Genomic DNA, 22,365 nt, shown 5'->3' with positions numbered 1-22,365 from the left:
AGCTAAACTGATCAGCCATGCTTTTCACCTTTCATGCTAACAGTCTCACATTAAGATTTCATAATCTTGCAACTTCCCTTTCCTTGCTTAAAAAAAAGTCAATCCATACATCTGATGTATAAATGACACATTAGATATACAAGTAACAGCAAATAGCAAGGAGCCGAAAATCTCATTGTTGCAAGCCCAAATCTTTCTGTCAAGCTGGCTCCCAGAAATAAATCTGATCCAAGGCTTCTACATGCAATTATTAATAGAAAAGATTTCACAGCATCTTACAGAATCCTTAAGGAAGGAATTTCTGTTTCAGGCTTATTCAAGAATTTAAAAGAAAGAAGTTCATTTTATTGTTTTTAGACAAGGAAAGTAAGATCATACCATACAGTTCGAACAAATTACACCATATAATACACTTTGTTTTGGTACGATTTAACAATTCCAAGGGCTTGTCTCCAAAAACTTGGAAAAGCAGAGGCAAACATAACTTGCAGACATTTTAAGGCATTACGTTATCTAACTTTTTGATTAATACAATATCATTCTATTTTAACATTTTTTTTCAGGTCCATGACGACTCAGATGTAATGTACTCCTGTAGCTACAGACATTGGACTGAAAATAAACAGGATTTTGTTGTTTTAACTAAATTACTGAATAACTCAAGTTTAAAGAACTAAATAATTGTGTTCCAGATTACTCACATGTTTGGAAATGAGCACAGTTGTACATAACACATTGTGCCAGGCCGCACATAGGCCAGTTCCTTACCCGGGCTTTCAGAATTAGCATTACATTTCTGGTTTACTTCACTGAGGTGGCAGATGAACTCAGTACATGTCTTTTGCTGTGGCTGTCCTAGTGGTAACAGTACTAGTCATCTTGTCCACATCCCTTTACCCAGCCCTAGGTAGCAAAGCTCATGCATCTCCTTAAAGTAGCTGCAAAATGCACAAAGAGAAGGTAAAAACACACAGGCAAGTTTGTACATTCAGGTATGCGTATTTGGGTGTTTGTGGATGTGTATGACTAGGAAAATCTCCTGTTCAAAGATTTATTTCTATCGAATTCAGTCTTTTCCACTCCTTGCCCCCATCTTTTCTCTGGGGCAATCAAGTCAGTGGTTAATAGAGTTGAGACAGTAGTATTTAAATTTGGAGGTGCTCTGCAGTCCGTGTTTGTTTTGCTCCCTCTGCTGAGGAGCACTGGTAAATCTGAGGTGTGGCAAGTGGGTCAGGTCTAGGAGCTGGTCAGTTCTGGTTCCTCCTGACACTCTGGACACCAAGTTCTGGAATCCAAATGAAGACATCATTAATCAAACAATGCCAAAGTGACTTTTCCAATTATGCTGAAGATTGGTGAGCTGAACAGGCTTTTGATTTTGTGGTGTTGTTATCCAGCTCCGTTTGCTTTTTTGTGTCTGTGCACACAAGTGTACACTGCAGCAAAAAGAAAGTGTTTCCCTATAGAGATAAGGTGCTAGAAATGGTCTGCTTCATGCTGCTCTGGGAGGAGGCAAGGAAACAGCATCCAGCACGTTCCAGCCTTTTTTTTTTTTTTGCTGAGGCAACAACAATTATCATACTCTTTAGAGACACAGAATTGCAATTCCCATCAGTGCAATTCACACAGCTCCAGGGACTGTTAACAGGTTGTTCTTACCGGGTGAGGATGATGAGAAGTCTTGCCTTTCAGTGAAGTCCGCAGATCCAAACTGCTGAGCGTGGGGTTACTGGAAGGGATGACATTTTTCCAGCCAACCAGGCAATGCTGTGAGAAGAGATGGGAATGCTGCATATGAATGCCTTCCCTTTTAGTCTATTGTGGCCTAGCCGTTCTAAATAACTTCTCCACAAGGAGGCTTGGGGAGATACTTAATTTTTGAGGAGTTTTATACGACTAAAAGGAGACAGAGAAGAAATCTCTTCTAATAGAGTGGAACTGCGTATCTGTACCCTCTTCTACCTTTCACTGGCTAATTGTTTCTAAACTGATCTGCTTCGTGAACCCAGGAACCTGACCTCTCTGAACTTATCTCAGCTGACTCATCCATTTCCCCAACCCTCAAACCAGGCTCCTTCCTACCTCTTCCCTAGAAATCTCTAGGGCAGACTAGGTCTGGTCAGTAATACTGCCTGCAGCATTGCCCACTGGCTGGAATACAGGGCCAATTCTATGGAAACAGTTTTAAACCCACACTTGCCACTAACTGTTGATATTGCCTGACCACTATACAATGGGGATATTTCACAGAAGTTTGTCATTTAGACTTTAACATCTGTGGAAACAGGCACTCTTAGCTATGGTTCTTCTGGTTGACGCCTAAAATAGGTCAGGTGAATCATGCCCCAGAAGTATACAGCTCCACATGACACTTCCGTTTCCTCAGTGTAAAGCATCCGTAGATTCTCTGTATAGAGAGGGTGATACACATTATACCAGTTACACAAAGGGATGAATGTGGAAGCATACACCAATGGCTTTTATAGCTGTATCAGTGACCCAGATAAGAACCCCCCCCACAGACCAACTCAGAAATTTTAGTGCAACCCCTGCCTGGGTGATTGAGTCCCAGATTCTCTTTCTCGCTTGCACTGTTACAATGACCAATCTAGATTTTACTACCAGTATAACAGTACAACAAGAAGACAGCAACTCACCGAGGGTAAAGCTAGATTGTCGGCGGGTTCAAAGCTTTTCCTGCGATGGGCTTTATATTTGTAGGCAGGCATAAGAGCAGACCTGGGAATGCTGACTCTGCAACCACAGAAGGGAAATAATTGCCTACACCTTCCACAAGGTAGCAGGAATCTCCATTCCTTCCCCACTCAAAATCCAAAGTTCTAATCCCAAAGTGAACCAAGTGAAATAGTTTCAGATTAGTGCCTTAGAACACTTAACATGTACACTTCAGGTTCTGGACTGAATTCAGATCAAACACACATTTGTCACCAACTTCAACACTGTTTCTACTTATAGAAAAGATCCATGGTATTCTTGGTGGTTTCTAAGCCAGAGATCTCTCTGCCATGAGAACAGCAGCCTTCTAAGGAGCTATTTTGGAGCTGTCTTCTCCTTCACATAATCATCTTTTTCTTCCCCACTGTCCCCTTGAGTTCAGCATATTACAAAGTAATAGTTCTCACCTACCTGATGTAGGCTGGCTCTTCCCGAGTCTCTGGGGGCCAGTGGGTTCGTGGGATCTTACACACAGGGCAGGCAGATTCTGAATCCACAGGGACAGTGAAGAGGCGCTGGTTCAATCGATAACAGTAAACACCTGCCACAGATCAGAGAATCATGATTGTATTTCTAGTTTGTCAGTAGCTTCCTCAAGCCAGGCAACAAAGCTTTCTTTTACCACAATGCAACACATGCATTCTACAGAGACAGAGCTGCTTTTCTAAAAATATCTTTTACATTTCCTGTCTCCAAACAAGTTCCTAAAAAGCAAAAACAAAACTCAACCTCCTCAACTTAAAACAGAATTTAGTCAATTACAAGAAACTGACAAAATAATAAGGACTCTGATTGAGGGAGGATTCCTAGAAGACTCAAGTCTCTTTGGAGTAGGAAGCTGAGTCTGGAGTAGAAGTAGCTGCTAAAAATAAAACATTCTTCTTTGAGCCCCCTATGGTATGGGGCTCTCCCCAAAAGACAGCCAAAGACTGCCCAGTAGTTTGTTCACTGAAAGTGGATTAGGAGGAAATCTGATTTTACATTTACGAGAAATCTGATCTTACACTTATGGGAACTGGTTATCAAATCTGGTTCCTGCTCAGGAAATACATAATCCAGAGCCTTGGGCCTAAAGAAACAAACAAACAGAACTGTCAGTGATTGGGAGGGGCAGGCCCTCTGAACAGACCCCACCTTTTCCAAGCACAAACTTCTGACTGGGAGGTAAAGGCCTACAGAGCCACCCTTACGTTTTCCCACTCCAGCCAGACTATACTTCCCATTACTCTAGAGGGACCTGCTTCAGTGCTTCCCCCCATACCCACTTACTCCAGGTGGTGCTCATGGACACAGGCTTCTTTGTTGGCCTGTCGAAATGCCTTCAGCTCAGCAAAGTATTGATCAGATTTTTCTGCTACTGAAGAGTTTGTATCTAGGAGTCCTGAGAACAGCAAGAAGAGAAATGTTCAAAGCTGTACTGCACCTGGGCAAGCACCAAAGCAAGCGTCACGCAAAACAGTCAGGACAGTCAAAGGTCTGGAGTACAAGTGAGGGGATAATGAGGAGAGCATATCATCATGTCAAGTCAGAGATTTCACCGTGTGGTTTGGGTCCCTTATTGTATCTGTTTGTGTTAGTAACTTGGTATTCCCTCTGACCATACCCAGCTTTGCCTTTTGTGCCTAGATTCCCATGCCAGCCCCACCTCACTATTCCAGGGAAGCATGGATCACCTCTGGCCTAGCTGGGGAATGCTTTCTGAAACAACTGCAGCTTCTTTGCTGAGACCTGTTATGTGGCCTTAACGATGCTGGTGACTAGTGTGTGGGACACACCTGCTTTTCATATCCCAGTTCCAAAATACTTAGCACCAGTTTCAGGCCTATGGTTCTGTCACACTCAGACTTAAAGGGGAGGTAAACTGTGTTTTAACTCTTCAGATTACCACATCATGCTGACAGCTTTGCTTCAGATTTAGGACTCACCTGCAATCCAGTCATAACCCAGGAAAGGACATGCAGACCAGCTATTTGCAGGGACGGTGTATTCTTCAGGCTCAGATTGAAAAGTCACATGGCCAGCTTCCTTCTGTGGAAGGAAAAACAAAAACAAAAAACCCCAGTTCATAAAGACTTCCTGTACATCTAGCAGGACACTCTGAAGTACAGCTTGGGAGGTAGCTGGCAGCTAATTAAATAGGACAGCTGTGGCCTAGTTTGACACTGGATTCTATCCATACCCCTACCAATAATCTGCTCACCAGCCCTTTGACTTCTCAAGCTATAAAACAGAAAGAGGAAGCAAGTGATTTGTCCAAGGTTAGAAAGTCTATGTCAGGGCTTTCCACAGAATACTGAGTTCCCTACATCACACATCCCCAAAGAGCAGGCCACCCAAGCTGCCTGGGTGGCTGATCATGGCAATAGCCTACCCTCCAGGCTTAAGGAAACAAGCTGTGTAGCAGCAGTAGTGCATCAAGCTGTTCTCCCTGAGCATACATAAATAGCAAGAAGTCTTACAGGGAGATGGTATAGTTTTTTGGCCTTTGATTCAACAGCTAAAGAAGGTAAGGACTGAATGAGCTGCTGACAGCCTTTGGCTGCTAGAACTGGGGACAGTTCTGACCCTGACTTCCAACTTATAGAACAGAACAAGGCAAGCACTGTTTTCCTGACCTTTCCCCCCCACTCCCTACTAACTAAATGAATAAGGCACTGGTTTCAGCATTTACCTTCAACTCTTTGGACTGAGATGTCAGCAGGATTGATTTAGGGGTTATGGGCTCTTTAATGAGTACAGGCTTGCTGGTCTCTTCATTTTGTATTTTGCTTAGTGAAGGGTCCAGATGAGCTGTAAACTGGTCTGTCTCTTGGAGACTGTATAGGAGAATGGACTGTTTTCTGTTCTCTCCCTGTCCCAGAAGGAAGGGTTCTTTCTCTGGACTTTTTGAGGCATGGTCATCCCTATCCACTCTGGATGTTTCTCTGCCACGTGTAATGACTGTGGACACTGGCAAAACATTTTGCTCTTTCCCAGGGAAGCTGGAATCCAAACCTACTTTTTTCTGCATCTTTGTTTGCTGTTGCTTTTCCCCTCTGCCATTCTTGATGAGCATCACGCGTCCGAGAGATGAGCAGAGGGCTGCCCTGGCTGTGTGAGCTCTGGGTTCCACAGAAACCAACATGGCAGGATCAGCTGCAGCCTTCACAGCACCAACTTGATTTTCCTTCTGTAAGAACAGAGAGTCTCATATCTCAGGACATCATTCAGATTGCAAACACTTTTCATTAGGACATTTCACTTAATAAGAGAAACTCAACCTCTCATTCCAGTCTGCTCACCCCTCTGAGTTCATTGCCGGGGGGGGGGGGGGGGGGGGGGGGGGGGGGGAGGGCCCCTGCGGGAATTCACATGCTGTTTACAAGACTTAATTGTTAAACACTGTTGGGAGAACACACAAAAGGGATCCAATGAGAGCTATGTGCAGCTTCTTTCCCAAGTGAAGGAGCTGCTAAACTCTCAGCCTTTGTGCTGAGAAGCAATGAAAGCATTATGTTCTGGGATTATTCTTCCTAACTTAGATAGAGAAACCTGAATTTAGAGTAACCTTCTCAGGTACGAAGTAATCTCTGAAGCCTTTGCAAGGAGAACATATCTGAGGATAAGCAATAACAGAATCTCTAGCTACTTTTCTGATTCCACACTCTACATTCTGCCGGTTGCTCCATGCATATACATCTCCGTTACCAACCAGCTCCCAAGACAGAGCTGCTGCCTGCCATTTTAAACCCATTTGCTTCCTAGCACTTCTAGCACAGACCCAACACATACCCCTCTCTTGGGCACAGGGACAGATATTTCAGTAGTTATTTTTTTATGAAGAGATGCTGGAAAGAGTGGCTTGCTGGCAAGTCTTTTTCTGATCTCTTCCTGCTTTATTCTGAGCCTTTCTAAAAGGTCCTGGTTGGCCTGCCGCAGCTTCTTCAGATGCTCTAACTCCATCCTACGGACACCTTTTCCTGTAAAGCCAGAGAAAGAGTGAACTGCATGAATGGGAGCATTAGCAAAGAAGCACATTCAGGAGAAGCCAGACAACTACACTTTCAGAGGACTCTTCATAAGAATCACTTATAGGTGTTGGAGTGCTGAGAGCCATCATCGCTCCTGAGAAATCAGCCAATCTCAAAACTCTTTAAGCTCTCTAAGAACTAGCATCACTATGTATTTCTCTTCCTCACATGTGCTGTCAAATATTTTGGGCCCAGGATCTGGTGGCTGACTGAATGGAGATGACAAACTTTTACAGAGGAAACAGTACACATGAAAAACAGTTATGCCAAAAAGCCAGATGAGAGACATCTAATTCAGAGACTGATATTTAGAGAGAATAGTCATACATAATTCTGTTTTACTATTATTTTTAAGCATCAAAGTTCATATTCTGATAATACTGAAAAGTTTATATGTTCAAAATATGAATAGTGAATATTAATTCATTATATCCAGAAGTACTTAGTCAAAACTATCCTCCACATTCCCCAGGCAGGAAGACTCCAAAAGGCTCAGTGATGACTCAGTCTGGGCTAGGGTTCAGGCAATTCCAATCCCATACATTAATCACTATAAGTTGATGTCCTTTCACTAGGGGAGGAGGGAGCTTAAAAAAAGAAAAAAAAATATAGAAGCTTGTTTTGGAAGAAAAGCTGTCATGCTGTTTAACATAGACACAACACCACAAGCTCCTCTAAGTTTGCAGAAAATGTTTTACTAAAGAAAAATATGAAATAACCTTTGGCTAAAGGGATCAATGATGTTCTCTAGTAAAACTATACGCACACTTCCCTAGGAACTTTGGTTCTAACCCTTCTCCAAAGGGCATCTGATTTGTTTTTGCGTCTGTTACCATAGCAACTGGGCGTGATGACTCAAATCCACATGCTATACAAAAGTACTGGGAGGAATGAAGAGCAGTGCTAACAACCAAAACAACACAACATTTACAAGTGAGCAGTGCACGATTGCACATTAAAAAAAAAAAAAAAAAAATCAGTCTTGAGGCACTACATTTCTTTGAGATTGTTTGAGCAAAACAGAGGTTCTCACTGTGTTCGCAGGACAAAGCTAACAGCATCCTCTCATCATTGCTCATCAGAAAGCAAATATTCTGAAAATAACATTAGTCAAGGGACTTTTTGGAAGGGTTTTACCAGATGAGGGCCACTCTCAGCATAATCTACAAGAAGCTGCTCATCCTTCATCCTCCACCTCAAGTGCTCCCTGCCACATCAAGCTTATGAAACTGCTTTAGAATCCTTTTGGAAAAGGAGTTAGATGCTCTCAGTTTAAAAAAAAAGAAAAAGAAAAAAAAAGAAAGTCGCCTCGGGAACTAAGTACAAGCAGGAAAGATCTCCAACACCTAGGCAGTGTGTGGCAGAGAGGTCCCTGCGCACTCCTTACATTACCCTTCCCTCTTCAAGAGGCGAGTTTCCCAGTCTGCAGAGATCTGGTAAATCCTCCCCGCCGGCCAGGGCACGGCTTAGGGAGTCTGCAGGGCTCCACACCGCAGAAGCCGTTCGCGGACCGCGGGGCTACAACTCCCCCCTCCCTCCCTCCCTCCGCACTGCCCCTCCTCCGCGGTTCAGGCCCACCTTTGCTGCGCTCCGCCTCTCGGAAGCCGCCCGGCGGCGCCGGGGATCCCCGGGCGGCTCCGGCCGCGGCGCCGGGACTTCCCAGGGCGGCCCCGCGCCCACCCGCCGCAGCCGCCCCGGCCCCGCCTCCGCCGCGCGCAGGCGCCGCCGCCGCTCCGCCCCTTCGGAGGGAAAACCACCTAATTTAAGGAGGAACCTCGCAAACTTTCCATCGGATAATACAGTATCGCTGCTCTCCTTGTTAAACCTATCACAATAAAACTGCAGTTTTAAGACCACCACTATCAAACACGCAGTTTAGTACAACACAGTAGCAGGTCACTGCATATTATACTTACAACTGAAGCCTTTACACGGAGACATGCGGAACAGATCAGCAGAAGTAATTTTCCCAATTCATTTTTATTTTGGTTTCCAATGTTTACAGCATTGATACAGGAATAATTCATGCAAATTTATCACCTTAAATACAGCAGAGAGAAAACTCACTGGTAAGAGTATTTTGAAGAGCTCCATCAACATAACGACAAGAAAAATAAGTAGCAGCAATAAGATAAAGTGCATTTAGCTGGCCTTCTTTAATAAGAGTTTGGGGGAGCTTGCTCTTGGAATTACCTGTTCTAAGAATTATTTATCATTCCTTATGGAAAGCAGAAGATAACCTCCTTGCTGATAGCATTCATTCCTCCACCAATCTAAATTAAAGAAGTACAGTCATTATTTTCTTTAAGAGGAATCCAACTCATAGTCAATTCTGTTAAACTCTGATTCTCAATCACTTGGTTCTAATGACAAGGGTTACACACATACATAATAAAAGAAAAAAAAAAGTACATCCCCGCCCCTGCTAGCGCTTTTGTTTCTTAAAAAATTCAAGTGGTTCTTTCCCCCAATCTATAGGTTATGTTTCAATGCTACAGCAAGAAAGCCTACCTCACCAAAATCTGAACAGTATGAGAAACACATACAATAGCAACTCACAAGATTCTAAGAATCCGCCAATCTTTCCCTTTACAGAACCAAACACCAGCTTTGAAGATCACATCACTTATCAGATTTCCCCCTAAGGTTTGTTAAAAGATGCTAGCAGCACACATCTTCGGAAGTCTGCTCAGCACTTCAGGTAGTCTAGAGCTGATGTACTCATCATTACCTCCCTCTACCTGGAATCAGTGACTGCCTGAGGAGACTGACCACAGCCAATGAAGAGCGCTCGGGTAAAAATGGCTATTTAATTTGGGTTGGATTCAAAGCTGTCCACTGGAAGTGAAAGATTTTTTCCTCTACCACCAATTTATGAAGCACTTAATCTCTCTGGAATCCACTCCTCTCTACTCCAGTACTCCATTGTTTGCTTCCTATATTCCACGGACATAGAGTCTCAACCTACCAGCTCCTAATTGACCCAAGATACTTCAAATCTTACTGCAAAGGTTAAAATAGCTTCAAGTATTTACTGACACTTCACTATTTTTTCATCCCTCATGTGTCAGGTACCTGCTTCTTCCAGGAATTTCATATGAAGCATTGGATTTGTCACAGGTGCATTTATTTGCATCTGAGCATGAATGAGAAATCCTCAGGCCAGTTGATACCATTCTGAAGTAAAAAGTCTCACTGTCAATAGGACAAAAACAAACAAACAAACACACACACACACACCTTTCTGTAGTTCTGAACTCACAGCTGGGACCTGCTCACAGACAACCCATACGTTCTAATATGTTTGATGCTGGACAGATTTAGGTTGGCATTAATCCCAGAACTGTAGGGCCCGATTCTGGATTCCTTAGAGACGTTGGGGGGGAGGGGAAACAGGGGACGGAAAGGTCATGCTTAACATATGTGGTATAATACTGATCTACCAAGTGGAAAATAAATTTTGCAACAAAGGAACCTGATCCTAGTGCTACTGAAATCAGCGGGAATTTCTTCTCCGTTAATTACAATACAAAGAGACTCAAGTCCTTACAATTCCTAAATCTTAGACTCAAAATTAAAAATTGCACCTGGAAAAACTCAAAGATCAATTTGATCTGTTTGCCAATAGAGAACATTTAAAAAAAAAAAAAAGTTGCCTTAATCCAGTCTCGTCCAGGCATGAAATAGCAAGGACAGGTCTCTCCAACACTAGAAGAGCTGCACTTGTCAGCTCATTCTTGTACTCTTAACAAACAGAATCATATTACTGCATGGACTGTACTGTCCCATGGAAACTCTACACAAAGCAAAATCTCTTACAGTGTGTAATCCACATGCTGCCCTTGTGGCCAGGTAGTGGTAATGGAATTCCGAAGTCCTGCTTCCAGAAACACAGCTGTGCATTTCCAAAAAACGCATTCATCAACTTATCCCATAATGCAGTTATTTACATTCTGTCAACTGCCTTTCCTTTTCAGTCCTGTTTTTCTTCCTCAACAAGCTGCCAAATTATCAAGACATCAAAATCAATACTAGCTCCTTTGCAGGAGCTAGTTTTGTCTTTGCAGACTATTTGTCTATGATGCGAAATGGGCCAGGCTGCTTTGTTGAACTGAAGAGCTCTGAAGAGGAAGAAACCAACCCCAAAGACTATAAGTTTACTAAAGCAAAATCTTAATCCCTCTCACTCTGGGAGATAACTGGTTTTGTTCATAGGTTTGAACATACTGACAGCAATAAACTTTTCTATGAAGAGATAAGGTGCAGTTGTTCTTTGTCACATTTTGTAGTAACTGAAGGTTAACCTAGGAGATACACTGTCATGGATTGTAAAAGTATTGTGAAACCATCTTCACGCCTGCGTGCCATGAGAAATCCGTGTTTAGACAAATAGCTGCTTATCACACATACAATGAATTTTGAACACAAGAGTTCTATCTGCATGTACTAAAATGACTGAATCCATAATGAAAGATGCTTTAGAACGACTTAACCTGATACGCATTTGTTTGCTTTTTTAAATTGACCGTTACTGAATTTCATTTTGCCTTAAAAAGCCCGCTGTTAACGTACGAGGCAGACATTCCTTCTGAAGTAGCCCAGCCTCCCAAGCAGGAAAAATAAGTTACAAACAGCTAGTGTTTAGAGGTGGGACATGAAACGGGGAAGCAGAATCCTATTGTTCACACCGTGACTGGAAACGTAGCAATTGGCTTTTGCTCGTCCCTTTAGGGATTCCATCACCCACCATGTTCTCTGCAATAATTAAGAGAGCACTGAAGGGAAACAGTGTTGATTTTTTCTTTCCACACTATCTGCTTTGCTGCAGGTACTGATGTGTGAACATGTTGAGTTCACTGTCCAGCCAACCTGCCTTATTCCTGCAAAGACAAAACAAGTCTCCATTAGATGAATAAAACAGCTCTTCTGAATCCATTCTGAAAGAATCACGACTAAAACCAGTCAACAGTAAGGCACGGAGGACTGCCACGGAGGTCTATTCCAAAATGATGCTCTCCTTCAGGTCAGGAATACTTGCCTGCTGGTTTGAACCTCAAAGTTAGGGGTTGCTAAGATCTTGGTAACAACTTCAAAGTGACCTTATCCTTTCTGCAAGTAAGGAATGCTTGAAAAAATTGTTCCTGACTCAGCCTTTTTAGGGTAAAGAAATGCATCAGATTCAAGTGTGTACAGGTGAGAGGCAGAGACTTTAAAATGATTTTAGGATACCCAGAGGGAGCTTACAGGAGTAGAGAACTTGATTTTTTGGGGAAGTGGAGAGGAACTGTAATTCTGAACAGACCAAAAGCAAGAAGGAAAAGATGTTTTATGGGTCAGAAAATAAGGTGAAGCTTGAAAGTGCAGAGGCATAGCACCCTTCTTTCTTCTAGCAGAAGAAAAAAGAACAAAAGAGTTCACTGCTCACCAAGCCCTCAAAAAAAAAAAAAAAAAAAAAAAAAAAAAAAAAAAGAGAGAGAAAACAGAATATCTTTTCTCCCCCAACATCCAAGAGACTTTTTTGTCCATTACAGAGACTACAGGATATTGTTATAGTATCTCAGCAAGGCATTGTAATACATGGCAAATTATTTTTCATGTAATAATGTAAGGGAATGCTAGCTGGCAGAGAGAGGTTTGATATCTGCACATCAGAAACTATGGTGGAAGGAGGACTGCACTCAAAGACACATCATAATCTGAACAACTTGCAGCAATCTCTACATCACAGGAAAAACTATTATATGCAGATATTTGTGTATATGTGATAAGAAAAATCTAACCTGAGCAATTTTGCTTTGCTCTGCAGTGAATCCAAAACTTCAATTTTTTTATTCATGGCAGAAATTTCCTGCTCAAGATTCTCCCGTGTGATATCCACTTGCTGACACAAATGAGCAAATGTTCCAGCGAGCTCTCTACAAAACAGGAAGAAGAGTAGTTGGAGATGATGAAAGGTAAGATCAAGCACCAAACTCAAGAAATAAATCCTTTTGATGTGCAGTGATGATACTGACTCTGGAAAGTTCACAATGAAAATGTCTTTCCATTGCTGCATGAGAACGTTTTGGAACCATCAGAGCAACTTAATTTGAAATATTCAAGTACATCAAATCAATGCTAATGCTAAAAAGCATCCAAACACTGGTGATCACCAAACATCAGGTGATTCACCAAATATAGTGTTGTTTTTAAACACATGTATCATTACATATTTTTAAACCTGGAGTTCAATACACAGACCCATCTTGTTTTTGCAAGGAATATTATCTTAAAAAAAAAAACAACAGAAATGAGAAAAGATTTTAGCTGAACGTAGGCAACTCACTGTTGGACTTGGTGGCTGCAATTGGAACCTGTATAACTGACGATGAGCTGCAGTTTCTCACCAGCATACTCTACAAACTGGCGTTTGAAAGCTCTCTCCTTTGCTTTTGTGGTCCAAGTAAGACGTTCATATACATAAAGGAGCCCATAAAGGCCCAAAGAAAGAGCAATCAGTCTCCAACCCACAGCCTTCCAGACCTAAAACCGACACAAGAAACAAACAAGAACATGATCATCATTCAGGAACAATGCTAACTCCTTACAACGGTGCACAGAACATTGCACTTATTTTAGGCATGCAAAAATGAGCCAGAAACCTACAAAAGATAACCTTGACTTGCAAGTGATTTCACTGATCAAACAGCTTGCAAATGATGTCTAGTCTACAAAATAAAAACACCTAACCTAAACTTTGGGATGCTCTATGGCTCAACTTTTCCAGGACATTTAAACTACACCTACAAGTGCAAAAGCACATTCTCCTGTTCACAGAATCTCTGTTTCTGAAGTAAAAGGCATTTTTAGGCAGCCATCTCTCCTTTGAGAAATCATCCGTCCCTAGACACTCTGATGCTAGAACACTATGTAGGTACGGAACAGGCACTGGAGAGACTGTATTCTTCCTGCAATAGATGCTAAAGTTACCAAGTAACTTAAATTATATCTACTGCTCTTCTCTGGTTTGGGGGGATTTCTGATTCAAAACATTTTTTTTTTCCAGAAGACAGAAAAGCAAGAAGTTCTGAGCTTCTCTGAGAAAATTTAGGCATAGTATCTAAAATTAAGCACTCTTCCCCTTCCAGAAATTAAGATGCACACAATCAGAGGTTGTTGGCAGAAATTTCAGCTTCAATCTCTGTTCTGATTCTTCTGTCAATAGGACAAGAAAAATACTCATTTTTCTTTTATTCTCACAAAAGTATCAGAGATGACTTTATGGATTTCTTTTGTAACATGCTGTGAAGGTTTTCTTTTTATCTTCACAACCCTGGCTCCAACCCTGACTACTAGGTAAAATAAGCTCAATATTTATACTTTCTCTCTTGATCTTCCATTTGTGTATTTTGCTATCTGTGAATCGCAGATACCTACAGAATCAGTAGGATAAGTACTTTTCAAGTCAGTGCTCCAACATTATTTATATAAGTACTTCTCAGATTGTCAACCCACCACGCCACCAACCACGAGGATCCCCATGGAAGTTCGGGAAGTTAATGAGGCCAGTCCAGTCACCATAGACACCATGAGCTCTTCCTGGGTCATAGAACCCTGAGGCAAAGGAGGCAGACTGGGATTTGCTGGTGTTAAAGGGCGTTGAATCTAATTAGAAAAGCAAGACAAAAAAAAAAAAAGTACAGAAAAAAAACCAGAATACAAGCCACAGTCCTTCCCACCAACAAGGCATCAGCAGCCACTGGAATTAGTGAGCATTACATCTACCATTTACCATGCAAGGAGGTATCTTACCTGGTCATTATAGCCCATCAAGGCCCGACGACCATTCTTTGGTCCCAAAAACCTATTCACCAGCATCGTCCATCCAAGAGAGAAATGGAATTCTATGTCCTCTTGGAAGTCAGCACAAAGCTTGTCGCAGTTCAGATCATAGCTGAGCGTGAAGCACTGTCGGGGAATTAACATATCTATCTGGCCCCGCAAAGAGACTGGGAGAAGGGGTTTTAAACCATCTGCACAGATAGAAAATAAACACAACTCAAAAAGGGCTATTGGTTTCACTAGAACTGGACTTTCATTCTGTAATCAGGGTGGTTATTGATTGTTCTATGCTTTGTAGCTATTGTTGTTAGTATCTTAAAGTTCCTAAAGCCAAACATGTTGCAAAGTGAGAGACATCTCACAGAAATTATTCTTCAGTGCTTTTGTCTTTACATCAACTCAGAAGGAAGCTTTTCTATGGACCCTTCCAAATCCCTCAGGTAGCTGGCAAAGTTTATAGTTCAGCAACAGCTTGGAAAACAAAATCTGAGGGTCAGTTCTAAAAGGCATTTAGGCTCCATACTCCTGTTAAAGGCTGCATGCAGACAGGCATCTAGTCAGGAGTCATCCACACTTCATTAAGATCCTGGTCTGTGAATCTCTGAAGCTTCCAAAGGCACAATTCCTCTCTCATCCTCATGAAGGATTAAGTTGAAAGATTACATTTATTAGCAAATTAAGGCACAAGTTCAGGCACAGAGTAGAAAAAGCGTGAATAACTTGTCCTCTAAACTAAAGCATTACTAATAAAGATGGAAGTTAAGCAGCTGCCAGCTACACATCAGCCAGCACAGTAAAAAGAAACATGGAATATCCACCCAGTTGTTTTGCATTACAGTAAAGAGAAAGAGAAATACTGTCTGCTGAACTGACCTATCATTTCTTGCTGCATTGTCTGCAGAGAAGCTGTGATAGCATTGGAGCAACGCTCTGACATGTTACGGCCCAGACCTTCCTCAATGTGTTTATGTAGCTCCTGACAGAAACAAAAGAGGGTTACTGGGCTAAATAAACATAGGTAAGATACAACTCACAGCCAACTAAAAAAAACAACCAAACAAAAAAAACCTCCCAAAACAGGAACATACATTCAACTGCCTACAGCTCTAACATTAGTTTCATCTATTTTTCCTTTCTTCAGTGAAGGAGAAGAAAAAACAAATCAAGAAATCTTACATGAACTCTATATTCTAGGAAAAGTTTTAGGAAAATTTCTGCTGAATTTATACAGTGCAATACATTATACATGTATCAGTTTATCACTGAGGTTAATCTGAAAGAGAATCCATTCCCTTCCTTTTTTGGGAAGTCACTTGTTACAAAAGTTATTCCAATGCAAGACAAATATGAAAAGCTTAGTTCATACCCTAATTGGCAGAATGTTAAGGACCTCAAAGACATAATTACTGACTCAGACCAAAAAATGACTGCTTGGATGGCTTATGCAACCTGTAAAAAGCAAACATCACTTACGTTCTTGTATACTTTAAGAACTACTTGAGATGGATGGAAATCTGCTTGGTATTCATCTACCAATACTGAAAGCCGTCTAATTTCTTCAGCCATTGCATTTGATACCTGGAGAAACAGCCACACAGGACAGTGTTATTCTATTCCAAGGAGGGATGGAAAAACACCACTGGAACCATGCATCTCTTAATGACCACTAACGATCAGTTGGCACTATGATTTTGCAGAGCCACATGGGCCTTGTTTTGCAAAACGCAATATGGGTGACGTGCAAACCAAGAATGTTGTATCGATCATGGCTCAGAAATATACAGACCTATGTTCTGTGCAACAATGCAGACCAAAAAAGGATTAAAATAAAGCCTGCAAGGGATGAACAAGCCATTTCTGTATACTCATAATACAATTAAGACAGCATGTTGCTATTGACAATAACAATACTTGCATTATTCTAGTCAGAAATAAGAAGGAAGATTATCTGAAAGGTTTTAGCATTTTAGGAAGCATTTAAAAGACTGAAATGTAGTAACAATAATGCTTTACACATGAATCAAAATCTCACTGTTTATTCAAAGCATCTTAAATGAGCATCTCAAATTTTCTCCCAAATATTCAACTCATCTGTTTTATTACCTCAAAGAAAGAAAGAAAAATTTTTTCTGAAAGCATTTCTTCAACACATCTCTAAAACTTCAAATCTTTGTTGGCACGCACTTTGCATTTCTCCCACCATGGTGGTGACTGTTTCAGACAAACTCTTTTCTCTTTTTTAAGCAGCCACATTTCCTTACCTGTCTCTCCACTTCTTCTGTGATCTGTTTTATCTTCCGCTTGTAGTCTTGAGTAAGGAGCTCCAGCTGTTTGTCAATAAAACCTAAACGTTCCTGTCGTTCCTCTCGCATTTCCAGACAGTAAACTCTGATGAAAAAGGTGCTCATCAAAAAGCCAGATCAACACATCTCTCATCAACAATTTCAGAGACAAGAGAGATTTTCCAGCCCAAGAGCAAAAGTGGCAACATCTAAAATATGTTACATATGCATAGCATACACGACAAAAAGCAGGATCCCCTCTAATACTCTCATTTTAGAGGCAAAACTACAGGTACATGTCCCTACCGCTTCCAAACACTCTACATTCTGCTTTGCATTTTACATGCAGAGATGTTCACATTCTCTTGGATTGCTCCCAGAATGCAAGTTTCAGTCATGCAAGCACCAAGCATCAGCATCTCCTCACCGCTGTTCCTGGGCGGCAACATGCACAGAATCCATGATAAGACGAACATCTTCAGCAATCTGTTTTGCTCTCACTGTATGCTGCTCAAATTTGGTTTTTACTGCAGACTGTGAGATACATTCCTGTACAGAAGTGGCAGCCAAGGTTAGCATCAGTCAGAAACACACTAACCCAATTTCTTTCCTGTATCATTTATTTTCAGGATCTAGTCCACTCCATACTTACTCTAGTCCCCAGCTATTCAGGAATAAAAAACTTAAAAAGAAAGTCAGTACACATAACACTCACCTCAAATCTTCTCTCAAAGTTCTGAAACTCAAACATTCTCACTTGAAATCCATCTGCCAATGCTCCACCTAAGAGAAGGAGAGTACAAAACAGCCACTTACGTTTCATGAAAGCAATCAAATACTGGACACCAGGAAATACTCCTGCTTTACTTTGAAGTCAACTTAGCAGCAGCTCTACTGCATTATCTCGTTTGTTTTTGGCTGCTCTCCTAATACTCTGATCCCCTCCAGTTTTATCCATTTTGGGGACAAGATATTCTCTATTTTCCTCCCTTAAAAAAAAAAAAAAGAAAAAAGAAAAAAAAAAAAGAAAAAAGAAAAAAAAAAAAAAGAAATTTCTGTTAGCTTTCCTCACCTCCTTCTGGCATCCCTTGAGCCCTCTGAATCCTGGCATTCAGCACTTCTTTTGCTGACACAAAGAAAATTCGATCCCCTGCCTGGGCTCGATCCACCACACCCAGCTCATCTACCAGGAAACTGGTACACCGTTCCATGTGCTGCCGACGCACCTGAAGGATAAACCCCGCATGCAGTTAAATCCGCTTTAGAGTCCATGTCCTAACAGTCAGATCAGGCAATCAGATGCCCTCTGCTGGTCTAAGCTACCAATATAAAACAATAAGAAAAATTTCCTTGCTGTTTTATAGAATCTTCCAGAGGTTATCCAAATGATGCAACCTCAAAAGGCCCCTGTGAAGCTCGTGACTTTCAGCTCAGAGATGTCAAGAGTCCCGTTTTGACTGCTAGTCTACACACTACAATAGTTTAACATCTAAACTGTAGAACAATCATGTCTAACACCTTGTGATTTTGCCCACAAAGAGCAGAGTCAAAACAGACTCTATAACATTCATGCAAAGAGAGGAATTTAAACACACCACAAACCTCTTCCATGTATTCTGGTTCAGAAGCAGATGCATCCCAGCGGTTATTTAAGATAAATATATTGGGTCGAGACAAACGTTCATTCACTTTGTGGAAGAACTGTTTCTCCTAAGGAAAATGGAAGAAAACCTCTTAGATTAAGATGTCAAAGTGTTTAAACTTGTAGCCATTTACTGAGCATTAACAAGGGGACTTGAACGTACCGTTTGCATCAGCGTAGATTCAGAATTTGCCACCAGGACAAACACATCAGCATCTAGACAGAACTTGTCAATCCAACTGTCCAGCTCTGTGGTTACATCAATGCCAGGGCTAGCAATAAAAGGAAAGACGACATTACTATGGTGTGGAAACATCTGAAATATAATTCAAACACAAGCAAGTAGAAAAAGTGTTCCGGATCTTCAGGTATTCATTTCCCATGTGTGAGCTACACTGTGTTCTGAGGTGATAAAGAGTGCAGCCTAAAAGGAAGTAATAGCAAAGAGAAACTCTGTTAATTACAGAAACCGATTTTGTCACTATCATACACTAGAACAAGGTCAATTTCCTTATGTTTGTTAAATTCACATTTGAAGACTTTTCTGTACTAACCCTGAAATAAGCAGGAAATGAAAGAAAGATCTCTCTCACCTGTCCATCAGCACTAGGTCATCCTTTAAGAGAGGACATTTGGAATTGGGCCACATAACGCTGACTAAACTGCCAGCATCCAGAAGTTCATCTTGATGAAGGGCGTGAGCCAGTTGGTTTACGGTCTGTTTAAGAAAGATGGACAATTTATAACGTTTCCTGTGTGCTAAGGCCTGTTAAGACAATTATCTCCCCATCAGAGCTGTTCACAAACAACCGAAAACAAAACCCAGCTTCAGATCATTTCCAAATGAAATGCGCTCAAGTCTCCCACTCAAAATACAGCCACCTAGTGAGAGTTTGAGAAATTTTCCTGTCAAGGAAGGCAACTGACGACTCCTCAAGAAGGCTGTGACTTCTGTCAGTCAGTCAAAGCTTGGAAGAAACCTCTGGGTCATTTTCAGCTCCCTGTTATCACTGACAACTATAACATACAATCCTTCTCATAAAATGAGCAAGTTGCATCCTATAGCTTGCTCCACTCTTCCCTTCTTATATCAAAAACCTGTTCTTCTGTCCTCTCCTTTAACGATTAAAATCCTTAACTGTGAATCCAAGTTTATTCATAGTCATTTAACTGTATTGTTCCTCTCCTTTTCTGCCACCTCTAAGAATTGGGACAGAGCTCTTTTCCTTTATCTTCCGCTTAACAGAGTTGTACCTTAACACTCTTCTTTTCCTCTGAGCCTTCAGTAAGTAGGAAAGCTTCATGCCCATCTGTTCCTTCTACACGCAGGAAACAATTGGTGGTGTGTCCAATCCCTGAAGGAAGGACTTTGTCCCATAGCATGGCATTTATCACAGTGCTTTTTCCATTGCTTGTCCTGAAGGTAGATTAAAGACAGGTACAGCTGAACTTCTGAGATTCAGGTATACTCATTTTGATATCAAAGACAGGAAGTTCTCCAAATCTAACCAGTTCCAGAAGCACTAACAAATTAGGTGCCATAGGCAACCTGCAAAAAGACCATTCCATTTTCTTAAAAATTCTCCAAATTAGAGTGTTGTGTTCTACAATATTTATCTTCAATGGGACTAGTACCAGGGCCTTCTGCCACACGTTGCATTTCAGAAGCTGGACCACTTGTGTTTCTATAAATATTTTTATTAGCTACAATCGTAAAGATGCCAGTTGCTTTTCTGAGCAGGGCAGCATAGGCAAAATGAACATGTGACTCACCTTCCAAAAAAAGCCACTTTCATGTGTCGCCTTGCCAGCACTTCACTAATGCCACTGACTTTTGAGAGGTAACCTTTGACTTCCAATACCTGCTCTTCTGTGGTGACAGGGTCAAGCTCCACATTTCTGTGTGTTTCTAAAAATCAAAATAAACCATGCCTTGGAACTCCAGAAGTAATCCATCTAGTATTTGGTGAAACATCTCTGTGTGATTTAACAGATGTAATGAAATGGCTTCATGGGCAGCCTTGAAACATGCAATTACGCCCTGAAGCAATTTGCTTTAGTGTTTATCAGCTGGAACGTTTTGTATTCCTGCTAACAATTCTCACCTTTAACGTTGCCTTAAACAGAAAGGAGCTAACATTTCAAACACTCCAGCATCTTTAAATATCTGCTATCTAAGTCTTCAGCTGTAAAAGCCAATTATTGGAATGCATTACATACCACTGGCAGTAACACTGAAAGGATTACAGAACACAAAGCCTAAAGGACTTTGGATTTTCCACTAAAAAAATCCAAAACAATACAAAAAACAAAAATGTAGCTAATATCTTTATACACAGTTCCATGACAGGCATAAATTTAAGCCAACTTTAAAACATAAAGCCTGAGCTTCACTCAGTAGAATGGTTCTCTCTCCTTCATATAAATATTTGTATATAAAGATACACACACCTATAACTAAAAATAAGAACAGGTCTAGTGGTACTACTTAACCGAATCAATCTTTTTCAGCATGTGAGTGAGCATGGGGAATTATTGAAACAGGCAAAGCACTCTTACAGACCTGTAGTTCAAGAATATAGCTTACCTTCCAGGAATGAGGAGCTCTCATTGATGTATGCAGCCAACTGTTCAAAGATACCATTGATTTTCTTCTTTGCAGTGACAAAATGTTTAAGTGGAGAAGCATTTACCTCAGCCATGTGTCTTTTATCCTTCTTCACTGCAACAATTGACTTGGAACGAGTAAACAACAGGGACATTGCGCTATGGGGAAAAACAACAGTAAATAAAGGTAACTTGCCAAATATCAACTATTTAACTAAGCCACCTTCATTTTAAAAGGAATGAGCACAGACATGTACCAAGAACTAGGCAAACATGTATTGTAAGCTCGTCTTTCCTTCTCTCTTCCAATAGACAGCCCACAGCCCACCTCAGCAATCACGTCCCCCTGTTGCACGCTTACTTTGAGGGTGGGAATCACGTTTTCACAGGTCAGGCATGGCCAGCGCGAGTCTGCCTTGGGGGTGAATAATCCACTCCTGCCGTCCCCCTCTCCCCGGCCGGACCCCGTCCTGCAGCTCCTCCCGCGGCGCCGACTCCAGCCCGTCCCTGCAGCAAGAGGGCCAGGGAATAAGGCGCTGAGGCTGCACGAAGGCCCCCCCGCCCCCGTCATAGCCGACTCCTCAGGCCTCACAGGGCGGGCGGCGCGTGCCCCCCTCTTCTCCCCTCAGGCGAGGGCGGGAAGCGCGTGCCCCCCTCCCCGTCTCCCCTCAGGCGAGGGCGGGAAGCGCGTGCCCCCCTCCCCGTCTCCCCTCAGGCGAGGGCGGGAAGCGCGTGCCCCCCTCCCCGTCTCCCCTCAGGCGCTGGGCAACGGCGGGAAGCGCGCGCGCCCCCTCCGCGCACCTCTGAGGAGAGACAGGACCCTGCCCGCCACGGCCGCCGCCCGCAGGGAGGCCAGCCCCCGGCCTACCCCGTCCTACGCGCTGCCGAGAGCCTCGGCGCGGCCCAAAGCAGCACCGGCGGCCACCGCCACCGCCACCGCCGCCGCTCCCGTCCCGTCCCGTCCCGTCCCGTCCCGTCCCGTCCCGTCCCGTCCCGTCCCGTCCCGTCCCGTCCCGTCCCGTCCCGTCCGGCGGCGCCCCGCCTCTCACCTTCACCGTCTCTCCCCCAAGGCCGCCATCTTACCCCCGCGGCATCGTCACCAAAGGCGCCTGAGGCGCCTATACGTCATCACCCGGCGACCGGTGGGCGCTTTCCCAGCGCATCATGGCAGCCGTAGTCTGAGAGCGTCGCCCCGCCCCGCGCGGAGTCTCGCGGGAGCTGTAGGCGCCGCGGGGCTCCGCCCTGGGAGGCGCCGCCGCCACCCGCA

At 42.6% G+C, this 22,365-nt stretch overlaps 2 protein-coding genes across 4 annotated transcripts; both read right to left on the bottom strand.

Moving 5' to 3' along the window:
* Positions 1 to 323: 323 nt before the first annotated feature.
* MIIP (migration and invasion inhibitory protein) lies at positions 324 to 8,486 on the bottom strand. Its single transcript, XM_026095571.2, has 10 exons — positions 8,325 to 8,486; positions 6,508 to 6,695; positions 5,408 to 5,905; positions 4,662 to 4,764; positions 4,006 to 4,117; positions 3,741 to 3,805; positions 3,148 to 3,277; positions 2,658 to 2,754; positions 1,660 to 1,767; positions 324 to 1,285 (listed from the first exon to the last, which is right to left on the bottom strand). Exons 2-10 carry the CDS (start codon positions 6,676 to 6,678, stop codon positions 1,115 to 1,117), a joined length of 1,455 nt encoding a protein of 484 aa, XP_025951356.2. The 5' UTR covers positions 6,679 to 6,695; positions 8,325 to 8,486; the 3' UTR covers positions 324 to 1,114.
* Positions 8,487 to 8,707: 221 nt separating this feature from the next.
* Positions 8,708 to 22,274, bottom strand: MFN2 (mitofusin 2). Of its 3 annotated transcripts, none has more exons than XM_026095568.2 (19): positions 22,148 to 22,274; positions 21,427 to 21,605; positions 21,079 to 21,257; positions 20,265 to 20,400; positions 19,746 to 19,908; positions 19,085 to 19,209; positions 18,655 to 18,763; positions 18,452 to 18,559; positions 17,922 to 18,075; positions 17,565 to 17,632; positions 17,277 to 17,398; positions 16,829 to 16,955; positions 16,041 to 16,145; positions 15,441 to 15,543; positions 14,538 to 14,758; positions 14,241 to 14,390; positions 13,072 to 13,268; positions 12,527 to 12,661; positions 8,708 to 11,626 (listed from the first exon to the last, which is right to left on the bottom strand). In XM_026095568.2, the coding sequence occupies exons 3-19, from the start codon at positions 21,251 to 21,253 to the stop codon at positions 11,557 to 11,559; spliced, it is 2,268 nt and encodes a 755-aa protein (XP_025951353.1). In that variant the 5' UTR covers positions 21,254 to 21,257; positions 21,427 to 21,605; positions 22,148 to 22,274; the 3' UTR covers positions 8,708 to 11,556. The 3 variants fall into 3 exon arrangements, with proteins under 3 accessions (XP_025951353.1, XP_025951352.1, XP_064381687.1); XM_026095567.2 differs by having other exon boundaries at positions 21,460 to 21,605; positions 22,148 to 22,273; XM_064525617.1 differs by lacking the exon at positions 21,427 to 21,605.
* Positions 22,275 to 22,365: the final 91 nt, after the last annotated feature.

Source organism: Dromaius novaehollandiae, chromosome 24 (genome assembly GCF_036370855.1).
Source record: "Dromaius novaehollandiae isolate bDroNov1 chromosome 24, bDroNov1.hap1, whole genome shotgun sequence".
Classification (NCBI taxonomy): domain Eukaryota; kingdom Metazoa; phylum Chordata; class Aves; order Casuariiformes; family Dromaiidae; genus Dromaius; species Dromaius novaehollandiae.
Note: the sequence above shows the minus strand (reverse complement) of the source record. Positions and strands in the feature narration are given on the sequence as shown.